Source organism: Calonectris borealis, chromosome 1 (assembly GCF_964195595.1).
Source record: "Calonectris borealis chromosome 1, bCalBor7.hap1.2, whole genome shotgun sequence".
NCBI lineage: Eukaryota > Metazoa > Chordata > Aves > Procellariiformes > Procellariidae > Calonectris > Calonectris borealis.
The window spans coordinates 188421696-188434541 of NC_134312.1; the positions used below are offsets into that span (position 1 = coordinate 188421696).

The window sequence follows — 12846 nt, forward strand, 5'->3', positions numbered from 1 at the left end:
GCTTCAGGGTCTCTGAAACTGTCCTTGTATTGTACTGTTTAGCCAGTTGTGCTTGCTTTTCAGGAAAGATGTGTACAGCCAGGATCTGTGTATCACCCATTTTAGAACGGAGAAACTCTGCTCCTTCCCCATCTCCGAGATAGAAGACTCCTCATATTTTCTACTTTTTAAGAAGGGGGAAGGTGAGGAAAAAAATTTTTAAAAAGTTCCCAAAGGGTCACAGGCGGACTATGTCTCTTATCAGACTTCTAAAGTTCCACCCGAAGCCAGAACATTTGAGAGGAACTGATAAATGGAAGCCTGCACCATGACTTGTGTTCTTGACATGACAGGTACTCTCAATGTAGTAACTTGGCAAAAAAAAGAAGTCTCAGAGCCCAAGTGTTTGAGGCACACACACACCCACAACAGACACATACAAACAAGTAGTCAAACCAACAGAGGAAGTTTCTAAACTAGAACTATTCACGGAAATAAAATCCATGCAATTGACCTCCCACCTGCGAGAGGGTGAGAAGTTACGTTTGTGAGTGGCTGACTTGGCTGGAGCTCGGGAGGTTTGTCTTCGCCTTGCAGCAGGTGGCGAATACTCCCTGGAAGGGGAAGAATTACTGCCAGAGTGATCTGCAGGACTAGGAGAACGCTTCTGTCTATGGGAGCTTTCAGAGAGATCCCTGGGAAACATAAACAGCAGCTCATTTAACAGATGTAATATGGCATTAGTACATTTCTAAGAAATTACAAAGAACTCAAGACAGAACCTGTGCTTACAAGATCAAGAACTATCTTATAGAATCATTTGTTCCATCTATAATTTCATATATGAAATTACGTTAAGCTAGCAAAACTCAAGAATGCAAGATACGTGCTAAATTTCTTGCGAATCACTGGACTGTAAAATACAAAACTAGAATATGGTAAAACCAAAAATATATTCTTGTCATTTTACCTAATATTTCATGTGGTAGTGAAAGAGAATTCCTATCAATGCAGAATTAACTTGCTACCCCATGTAAAAATTTCTGTAATGTCAGAACTTTATTTAAGAAGCCTCAAGCTCACAGACATTTTCAAACACTAATCAGAGTTGCAAATGAATGAAAGAGATCTGTCAGAACCTTCAACTATTTCACTTACATCATGAAGATTTGACGTTATTTCTTAATTTTTATTATTTAGGAAAAAAAAGACAAAAATCCAACACTGAAATAAATGGTTGTAGTCACCACAGCAATACCTGATTATAGTACAACAATAAGCCAAGTACTCTCTTGATCCTTTCAGCACTACCTATAATGTACTTTTCTACTGCATATGACCTCCTTCCAGTAATGGAGTGTGCAAGCATGAGGGAAATAATATATTTTACAGTAAGAATGGTGTGATTTATTTCATCAATTAAAAACAATTTGCTGGTCTTCCACTCCTTAGTCTTTGCTATGACAGTTACAAAGAAAACACTTACAAACATGTACCCTGTTTTCATCAAGGGAATACAGGACTTAAAAATGCAGATGTGGTATTTCTCAACTTAAAAGGACACCCATGCTTCAGAAAATAATGGGAATAGTCATATTAGTCCACCATTTGAGATAGAGAGAGATAGATATAGCGCGCGCGAGAGAGAGAGATATGCAAAAGTGAAGTAATTCTAAAATCGCAGTAGACTTTGACTACTTCAGAAATACTTTTAACCTACTGAAGATTAGGAAGAGTTTAAACGCGCCACTGCCAATTTAGAAAGACATTAGTCCTTTAAGATTTCAGAAGAGCAGGCAAACGGACAAGTGAACGACTTTGATAAAGATTCTGGCAAACAAATTGCTCCATTGGTGAAGGTCCAACTTCCTGAAAAGTAATGAATCTTTCAAAAGGGCATTTTACAAACTTAGTAAGTTATGTAATTAAAACCTACCAATCAGTTATAGTCTATCAATCCATCTATATAATGCACTTAAAATATTTAATGAGTACTGAAAAGGTTGTTGGCAAAGCAGGTATAAATCCCTTATTATTCAGTGTTCTACAAAAGATAACTTTAAAAGCAAGGTTACATTAATGTTAAAAGCTAATAATCCAACATAACTTACCTCTGCTTCTCTTTTTTCTCCTTGTGCCTTTCAAAGTCACGCCCTCTCTCTTTCACCTCCCTTGCCTTTTCTTCTGAACGTTCTTTTGCTTTATGTTTTTCTTTGTGTTTTTTCCCCAGGGGAGTTTCCTCTTGTACTGGAGGAGGAGGACTAGGGGTACGAGGACCTTTCTTTTTACTCTGGTTACTTTTAGAACTCCTAGAGATAAATTAACAGGGAGGGGGGAGAAAATGAAGGACTGCCAACTATTTCAAATAATGATTTCTCAGATGTTGGCAGGAAAGTTATAACGTAAAGGGCCTTGAAGCTTTTAGGATAGGATTCACCACTCCATTAGCAAGCAGCATTCAATAACTGCACTTGACTGAAGGGTGAATGCAGATGGTAAAAATTCACATTGAGCTTTTCCATTTATAACCTTTATTTCTGAAGCAAGCGAACAAAAATAGGAATACTCCCGTTCAGACAGAAACAGTTTTCAAGGTTAAAATGTCCTTGCATGAACTGCACACATCAGGGGACCAGAATTCTATAGAGTATCTTGTCTGTTTAGACTCCCATTTCTGCAATGCAATACCCCAATCACACGCAATATGACTTTAACAACTCATGTCTTCAATTTAATGTTAACTACTACTAATACAGGATAAAGCATCCAAATATTTTTGAATATGCATCTCACAATATGAAATAGTATATATTTTTCCATATAAACTGCCATTGACATAAACCCTATAAACTAGGTATCACTCATACTGAATGTCAGTAGCATACTAGACCACACTGCACATTCTTGCAGCAGAAACATTGTTTTGTCCCTATTTTAAAGGGGATTTTTGCTTAGCAAATACAGATGTGTCTGCTTACATCGCTGCAGTAATTTCTTTCCTATCTAAAAGCTGCAAACAGTGATTCAAAAGGTCCTGCAGCCAGCAAGAACTTAGAAACAGGTTTTCGAGATTGATTTTCCGTGGCAAGGCACCCAGTTTGAACTTCCTGTGATTTTCACATACCTTGTCCTTACATTTTTCCCTCCACATCCCCCACTTCTTTTCCCCTCCTGAATTCTGAGAAGTTCCCTGCTTTGAAAGTCAAACGTTATTTCCTGAACAGCAATATGCAACACAAACAGAATGTGCAGTTGGTCAAATTTTAAATATTTCACTTCAGTCTAGCGGAGCTACTTTGCAGTCTGCAGCATCTCAAATAAATCTGCTTCCCCCTTTTTAATGGTTTATATTTCCTCATCACCTCCCAGAGATTCTGGACATTCAAAGAAAAAAGACCTGCTTGTAAACCATGAAATTAATCAACTGACAACTACATGCATATAACAATTTTCTGCATAAGATGATTAAGAGTGCACAATTTAGAGACTTTCCCCTAGAATTATATAATCAAAAGTCCTGAAGGCAAGGAAAATGAAAACCCATATTAATTATGAAAACCCCAGTAATAAAAATCAGCATGGTTCTCTGTTCTCACTTTCTTGCAAGATGCATCTGCATACTGACCTCTGATCCAGAAGTGGGGAAGATATCGTAGATGCTTTCTTCTCTTTCTTACTCGCTGACGAAGATGATTTGGGACTGGATCTTCGTTTTGGAGATTTGCTAGACTTTCTTGGTGATGGCGATGGTGATAATTTAGATCTAACCACCTCTGGAGAAATCTTGAGGAAAAGAATATATTAACCGATAAGATATTGATGCTCAAAAGCTTGACATGTATGTCAGGATACAGGTAAATTCAGTAACAGTCTACATCTGAGATCTTAACCATGTACACATCTACCTCAAATAAACTAACCACATGGTTTTCAAAGAACACCATAAAAGGAAGACAACAGGTAAAGGGTACAGGAAGAGAAGATGATGCACTCTGTAATCCATTACAAAAAGTGTAACTAAAAGTTTAAAATCAGTACCTTCCCAGTTAGCATTCAAGTTTGTCTGCAAAAGAAAGAACTCCTTTCAGGCTTTTTTTTTTTTTTAAATCTTCCCCAAAATTTTAGGGTTTCTAACACTTACAGCTTTGCCTCTGTCACTCTACTTTACTCTGTTACTACAAGAAGACATGTTGGAAAAGAAGCTTGGCAAATGCCTTGTGTTTTCTTCTCCATGTCTTCTCTGTTAAAGGTCTTACTGGTTTTATATCATTAAAATGCATTCAATCCTACTCATTTAATAGCTGACTTCATAAAGCAGAAAACTTGGTTATGGTGCTGGATGACTGACCAGATACTCACAACTAATATGCAAGTCACATTCTAAGTTATACATGTGCCAGCTACTTACTACTCTCTAACGCAATAGTGCATTTGTAGCCCAGGAAGCTCAAGTCTTCCAGGAAACAATTAGAAGTCTATGAAGTGGCCGATGACTTATTTTTTTAGTTTCACATTTACGTAATACAAACCTCTTTTTTAATGACTATTTCCTCTCGTTTCTCCATGTTTTCCTGTTCCAACTTCATGAGTTCTCTCTGAATCTTTTGGCGCTTCATTTCCAAAGACAGCTCATGATCATAATCATAATTAACATCTCCATTATCAGAGTCTTTATTTAAAAAAAGTAAATAGATTAGTTAACAACTACATATGAAATAAATAATAATATTTAGCATACTGGATGCCAAGCATAAATACTTCCGTGACTTTTAAGCACTGCATGAATGGATCATGAAGCTAAGCCAAATCTCTTCTCCAATTATGTGTGTAAACCTGAAATAACTCCAGTTAGTTCCATACAACCTGCAGTTAAATTCTTAAACTTCATTTAAAAAAAACCCCAACCTTAACTTCTTTCAGAGACTTGCATCAATTATTAAGCTAAGGTAGCAAGGGAAACCCAGTAAACCATGTATTTATATTTAAATAACAAAAAAAAAAAAAATTTAAAAGAGTGTGTCTTCACAAAGACCAAAAATACGTAGAGCACTGCTTAACTGGGAAATCTCACATGAAACAGATTTAAATAGTGATGCATGATACTAGAGGATAATAGAGTATCCCACAAATCAGTTGATACACTTACTTAATTACATCTACAAATTGCAAAAGAAGAGATCTATATAACCTCTTTCACTGGATAAATCCACACTTCAAGAGTTTATTTCTGTTTTTAAAGCATTATTACTGTTTGGTTTTCACAATAGAAAAGGTGCTATTTCTCTCACTTTTTCGTTCAGTCATGGCTAGTTAATATCATATGCTTCAAACCTTGTAACTGAAATCTTACTGAAAAGTAATGCAGTTTTACTCACTCTGTTTACATTCCTTATTTTGTTTATGGCTATTTAAGTCTAATGCTCAAAAAGCAATTTAGGAAAATAACTGTCAGAGAAAAGATGAGTTAATTAAAAAGTCGTAAGCTTTCACTCACCTTCCTACACACAGGAATGATATAAAAGGTTTTGCAATAACTAAACTCAGTCTACAAATTTCCTTCATGTGTCATGAATGCATGGGAACAGCTTATAGAGAGGTGCAGTTCCTAACAGCACAGGTTCTTTCCCAGTCCATCTGTCTGCTTAGATAGCACTCACTAAAACTTAACAGACAGTAATTCTACTTCATCCACATAACTATGATCAACACTATTTTGAAAAAAATCATAATTGTCAAGCTGAAAGCCTCAGTGTCTAAGACTTAAGACATTCATACTATATATTTATATAGAACTTGGGGTTTTTATGTTCCAAACTTTTTTGACTTAGATTCTATGTCCATGCATACATGTCATAGGTCAATGTTTCTTAAATCACACTAAAACCAAAATTTAGAAAGGAGTGAAAATATATTACGGCTACTTTTCTATTCATGTGTTGTGCTTAAGACACAGCAAAACAGTATTTGCAACACTCATAGCACATACTATAGAAAAGCTACCTACTTAATGAAATTTACAGAGGAGCTCCATCCCACAATCAACTTGTAGTATACTTTATTGCAAATACATTCATTATATCTGAATTCACTCAGAATGGATCAGGATTCCCATCTTCTCTTGCAATATTGCAACTACTTCTGAAACACTGACACTTACAAAACTACATAAACACCACAGTTCATTAAAAGCTGCCATAATTTCACTGTCAGGTGAACTTGGTCTCTTACAAAAGTGAAATTCAGGAGAGAGGAGAAAACAAAGGCAGTCTTTTCCTCAACTGTCCACATATTAAACGGACGAGTATTATCAACAAGGGCAATGAAATCATCTTTTAACCATTAAAAAAAACCACCAAAAACCAACACCAAACCCACCCAAACAAAAACAACTACAGAAGGTAATGCAAGACTCTTACTACTCTTTGAGTGTTTTCAGAATATAAATAGTTCACTGATTGCTACCTTCAGCTGTTGTTATACTCATTCTAATGGAGCCCTCGTTAATGAGACAGTTCACACCATTACAAATTATGCAACAAAAACCTGCTGACTTTTGAATTCAAAGGAGTTATGCTCTTTCCTCAGACTGACTCAAAATTACTTCGGATGTAACTTGGCTTCAAGTAGTGATCTAAATGTGAAAGGTTCAGCCACAGAGTAGCCTATGGCCAAGTTCCTTGTTGTCTGAGGAGTCAAAAAAGAAAAAAGAAAAAAAAAGCATGTGTTTTTAAAATAAGTTGGTTTTACCATTATAGCAGTCCAACTCAGATTGCTTCTTTGCTCTCCTCCAAAAATAAACATTAATGGCTACTGCATAAAAGTATTCTGCTTAGAGATCAACTCTTTAAGTATTCTGCTTTACACACAGCCCAGTAACCTTGCACTTCTTTGAGCTGCAGGGGGACCATTAGTTTAATTATACTTACCTTCTCTATTTGTTTCCCAATCCCCATTTTCCTCTTCACTTTCTGGTGTTCTCTCCTTTGTAATTTTGATATCCTCCTTTTCTCTATGCCTTCCTCGTGAAGACTCTTTCTATAAAGGGAAAAATGCTGCATTAGAGTAAACAACTTTATTTTAAAAGAAGCCTGAAGAAGCAGATATATTTTACATGGTATTTTGCCTGTTTCTTTTTTATAGTACAAAAAGCATTTTCCCCTTTAACCTGTTGAACAAATACCTTCTTAAATAAGCAGAGACTCCACAGGCAACATGTTCTAATGCAATTTCATATAATCAGTAAGCAAATAGCAGATGGGGAGAAGAGAAGAAAGGATACATAAAATAAGAAGGTTTAAAGGCAAGGCAAGAATCGAGCACGTATCGAGAATAAAGGAACCGAAAGAACAGATCAAGTTCTTAAGACCAGAAGTTTGATGAACATTTTAAGAGTATAATTTTAACAGCTTGAGTAAGAGTTCTCAGCTGTAAATAAGAATATTTATATGCAAGGCAGATGAGCCTCAGAAGCTGAACTATTTAACTCTCCAGAGGATAAAGAATGGGGGGTGGGGATAATAAAACAAAAAAAACAGAGACCCTTGGCTGGCAGAAGGAAGGGGAAAAAAGTCTAAAGCAACACATTGGAATCAAGTTTTGTTGATAGTTTTATATTTGAACTCTCACTGGCCCTGAGTTATTAGACAAATCTAACTACTGCAGTAGCACCCATTTTGCATGTGGCAGATGGTCCTGTGAACATCTAAGGAAGCCAGAGGCTATTCTTACAGGAAAGAAGATAATTTCAAAAGGCAACTAAACCTGTGCTGCTCTTCTCCCCCTGCTAAATTCCAGTAGTAAAGCTGCATAGTTCAGCTTCAGTAAAGATGCAGAGGCATCACTGCCTCTGCTGAATTGACATTCTCTAAATAATCTGCCTGGGCTGAAGTGGAGTACAGGACAAAGTTTTTTCACTATTTGCAAAAAAAGAACATTCAAGCTTAGAAATATCTCAGGTTAATTTATTAAGTAGGAAACCAGAAAGAGCAAATAATGAAAGTCTGTCCCATACCCCTTTTATTCTCACCTCCCATAGTGCCTTCTTTTCTCTTTTGGGGATTCTTCACCGTTGATATGTAGGAACCTTTGTTTTTGTTCCACAAAAAGAAGATGCCTGAGAATTTCACTAGCTATTCCTTATTGGGACTTAGATCTTGACTTAATCTAAATCCTTAACATCTCTTTAGAAACACAGTAAGGAAATAACATAACATTGTGGATAGTCACTCCCAAGTGTGGATAGTCACTCCCAAGTGGGTAAAATTCAACTATTCCTTTTTATTCACTAACAATGTTAAAATCTTATCTCCAGTTTAATGACGTAAACAATGACAGAACAAGTACTGCATTTATTTTACCTAGTGAACTAAAACAGATGCTTCAACGCACCGTTATCTTCAAGCCTTTCTCATCTTGATGCATGCAGTATGTCATATTCAAAGCCTTAAAAGGTTTGGAAAAAATGGACCGGTCGCTACATAACATGAAAGAACTTCACATTAAAGAACTAATTTGTGCCATGTTTAATTTAAAGCAACTTGTAGAATAAGGAAAAAAAAGTTATTTTTTCTCCATTTCACGACAGGATCTTTAAAATGATGCACAAGATCCTAATCTATCAAGTTGTGTTGGTTGCTGACACCAACTGCAGACAAGTCTACATCAACTAAGCCATCAACATGTACTAAAGGCATTTCAGTCTAACGGCAAGAATTGTACTACACTCCACAGCAAGTCACTTTAAAAGAAAATGACTCTGATGAGATCTGAAAATCTGTAACTTTATCAACAAGCCTCTCCTGCAATCATTCTTTTTTTTATTAGAGTATCTTAATTTTTCTAGACTGCCCTCCTTGAAGGCTGCATCTGTTCTATTATACTGTGTACTTCTGCTACATACTCCAACTAATTCCTACAATATAAACAAACAATAAACATAACTTCGTAAATAAAATATTAGTTTCTATTAGTTCAACACTATTTGTTACTAACAAACTGGAATACGCATGTTAGGACATCCTCTATATACTGATTTCAAAAAAACTTTTCAATGCCAATTCCCCAAATAACTTGTCAGCAGAGAGCATGCAGATAAGTCAGAATGCTTCAAGACCAATTTAATGACCCGTTAAAATACTACACAACCTGTATGTATCTCGCCTACATCTCCAAATTTACAACCAAACACAAGCATCTTAAAACAGCCTGTATTTTCTCCTTTCAGTGGAGAGATTCAGTAGTGGCACAATCATACTTCTACAGAAGAACTGAGAACAAAAACATCTATGGAAAGAATTTTATTGAATTACTGAATATAGGGGAAAGGAATAGACAATTTTTATGCAAGCATGCTATTTTACAAGTCGGGACAATTTGATCCGAGCCTGTTCATGCACTAAATGACTTCAGTTTAGTTGTCAGGAAAAAAGGTTCTGGTAACACTGCATCTTGAAAAACAAAACTCAGTTTAGAAATTGAGTATATTTTCCTGGGGCATGCAAATCAAGAATTTAAGTTATGATGGTTTAAAACAGATACTTGAATTTTCTCATTGAAAAGTCTTCAACATATTCCTTTTATTGTACTTGTTTCACTTACAGTGCATTTAATTCCCTCATACTATGGCGAGTAAATATTTCCTTCATATCCTTATAGACCTTCTCGTACTTTACACAGGTGTTTTTTTTTGTCTCTCCCTTAATAAGCCAAGAATAAGTCAAGCTCCTAAAGGCCAATAGCATGTCTTTCATTTGCACTTGAAGATCCACTTCAGCCACACTTGTAAACTATTTCTCTGCAGAATCTGAGAAAATGCCATTTACAAGAAACAATAAATTTTCATAATAATATAATTATTTACTAAAAAAAAATTGTAGATTGTCCTAAGAGTAAACCACAACTTAATAGACTTTGTCTATGCTGTTTTCAGATATGTGCTCACAGTTAAACTATTCACGTGTTGGATAGAGGATTATAGTTTAATGTTGACGTTCAGGAGAAACACTACTTAAGAAAGGAAAAAAAAAAAAAGACATTATGGCTGAATTCTGTGAGATTTTATTTCATTTAATGTCTACTTAAGTTGAAGTTCCACACCCCATAAGATACGATCAGCACAAGACTTGATGTCTACTTGAATGAATTTCCCACTACAGCCAGAAGAGTTTGGCCAAGCACAAAAGGACTCATCCAGTCTGCAAACATGCTTCTAGCCAAGAAGTACTATTTTGCCAACACCGATAGAGACAATATTTGCAAGACTCTTACAACCTACAATTCTTACAAGGCAGAAACTTCAGTTTCAGCCTTATCAGCACATGTACACGCAGCAGCAATATAAACTAATTCAAAAGCACAGATGCCTTTAAATCTAGAATAAGCTATCATGTATTACAGCTAGAATCTTTTGGGCAAGCACAGTACTGTTTTGCTCTATGTATAATACCTTTATAGTGTAAACTACTACTGCACTACACAAACATACAAGAAAATGAATCTGAAGTTTCCCTGAAATGAACAGGTATCGTTTCCATTTCAGAGATGGAAGACAATGCTGACTTCCATTTCCAGTGGAGATATTCAAAAGCCACAGCAACAAAAAGCACAGATATGAAACAAGTGATACACATTCCTTACAAAAACCTTTCCTAAACGTACATTAAATTCTTCCCACTGTTTCTCCCAAATCACACACACCTCCCAGGTAATACTTCAGATAATACTTCATATGCTCCAATGTAACAGTCTTCTCATAATACGGAGAAAAATTCAACATAAAAATTTCCAACTAAATACAGTAACAGCAGGAACCTTATCTAATTATTTGTATAATAATTGATACACTAACATACAGTGCTGAAATAATTCCGAACACAAATCTGAGAAACACAGAAACAACTGAGTTCAATGTAGTTGTCCACGTAACGCAGCATATTGTCTCTGAAAATAATAGTACAAGACATGAAGAAATAATAAGGGATATATTCTATAGGCTATCCATATAGGAAATTTCTTCCTAAATACATACAGATTGTACTAGTTATCTTATGTCTCCAAAGAACAAGAAATCTTTTCAAAAAAGATTTTTTACTAGTCATACTGTCTCAACTTTTTGTGGAACCTATTCAGGTTTTTGACTGTATCTTCTGGCAATCAGGTAGAATTGTCATATATAACATAAACAGCATTTCCCCTTGTCATTTTCAAATTTGCCACTCTTTCTACTGGGATAAAATATGAATATGACGCATCTAATTTACATTCTCTCAACCATACATTATATGCATTCGCCACATGTCCTTTCTTCTCTCCAGTCTCTTTCTCACCTCCTTGCCCACTTTAAAAAGACCTTTGACTGTATTTTCTTGCATACAGGTGATCACAACCAAACAGCGTTTCAAATAAAACTGGACCATGAATTTCTACAGCATAATATTGATCATTTTCTATTCCATTTTTATATACCTGAGTGTTTGCTTCTGCAACTGTGACTGCACTTTGAACAGATGGTTTCATTGAGCTGTCCACAATAACTTCTTTTTCTACTGGATGGTTTCAGTTACTTTTAAAATACTCATTCATGATTTTTTGTTTTAAATACTTTCTTCATTGTGCATTACCTTGCACTTGCCAACACCAAGTTTCATCACTGTACTGCCAAAAAATATCTTTCCCCAACCCCTATGGTATTCCTCAGACTTCAGTAATCTCAACTACTGTTTTCATATCTTCTGCAAAGTTTGACATTTGGGATGTCCAACATTTTTTCCACATTCTTAAAAAGTTATAGCTCTTTAGATGAAGCACCATAGCATCCTCTGTAACTTCATAATTTGAAATTAATCTAAAATTTTCCCCTTAGCTGGCTTCTAAACCTGACAATATTATACCTGCTATTCTTTGACTACCTATATGCCTCAAGAGCCTTGTTTCAAAAGAAGCTATTTAAGGTTTCACCTGTATCAGACAGTTCTCTCTTAGCCACTACTCTCTGTTAAACTTTCAGGCTAGTAGACTGGTGAAGCACAAATTTTGTCTGCAGGAACACTGCTGCTCGCTCTTTTTTTTTTAAAAAAAAACACAATTATGAAACTTTTTATGGAACAAGCTATTTTCCATTATTTCAAAACAAAGTTAAGATTTCTTATCCAGCTCCTCTGTTATCCCAAAAGCTTTAATAAGAGATGGAAACGTCATATATTAGATCTCCACCATAATAGTAGCTCTAATGATGGAGCAAGATTTTTGTTAGCAGTTCAGTCGCTTCAGTCTTCTGTTCTTTTAGATATCCTGGTTCTTTGCAATGCAACTCTTGACACCTGTCCGTCTTCATCTATTTGTTGCAGAATATTTTCTTTGGATATCCCGTATTTTGAGAGTTGCCTCCATGCAACTAATACAAAAGCTCAGTAGTTTCCTCAGCCTTCTGTTTTATGAGACTGAAGCAGAGTATTTTTTTCTCTGCAATGTGCTTATCCTGTAAATAATTCTTTGGTATTTTAACAGACCCACTAATTCTCCGATTCCTTTTGATTCCTGCTTCCAGTTCACCTTTACTTGGGGTTTAGTTCTTTAAGAGTTTTTTATTATTACATTAATGGAACACTATGAAAAGCAGGGTTAACTAACCAAAAGTAAGAATTACATCAAAATTAGAGTTGTACCAGCAGAGAAGTTACAGTGAATTTTTAATAACGGTTGGAAAAAACACTTTTCCCACCAACCATGTACTCAATAACTGAACAGTTTATTGAAACTATTAGAAAATAAAAGAAACACATTTAAGTAAAAGAGTAAAAAGATTGAAAGTTTACACAAATTAACAGCAACTGAAAACATGATTGGAAGGTAAGCCATTCTGTCAATTTA

General features: G+C 35.5%; 1 protein-coding gene across 12 annotated transcripts in view; it reads right to left on the reverse strand.

Annotated features, from left to right (window-relative positions):
- ZC3H13 (zinc finger CCCH-type containing 13) overlaps nt 1–12846 on the reverse strand; it is a 48516-nt gene that overhangs the window by 22361 nt on the left and 13309 nt on the right. For 9 of the 12 annotated variants that reach the window (XR_012671938.1, XR_012671936.1, XM_075139535.1 and 6 more), the window contains 5 exons: nt 6906–7014; nt 4509–4648; nt 3605–3762; nt 2091–2288; nt 501–674 (listed from right to left, as the gene is read on the reverse strand). Coding sequence is in view for 10 of the 12 variants with exons in the window: in XM_075139535.1 (XP_074995636.1) it covers nt 501–674; nt 2091–2288; nt 3605–3762; nt 4509–4648; nt 6906–7014 (779 nt within the window). In the remaining 2 variants the exon portion in view is untranslated. Of the gene's footprint in view, nt 1–500; nt 675–2090; nt 2289–3604; nt 3763–4508; nt 4649–6530; nt 6664–6905; nt 7015–12846 lie in introns of all 12 variants that reach the window. The other 3 variants (XM_075139539.1, XM_075139526.1, XM_075139544.1) reach the window with 2 other exon arrangements.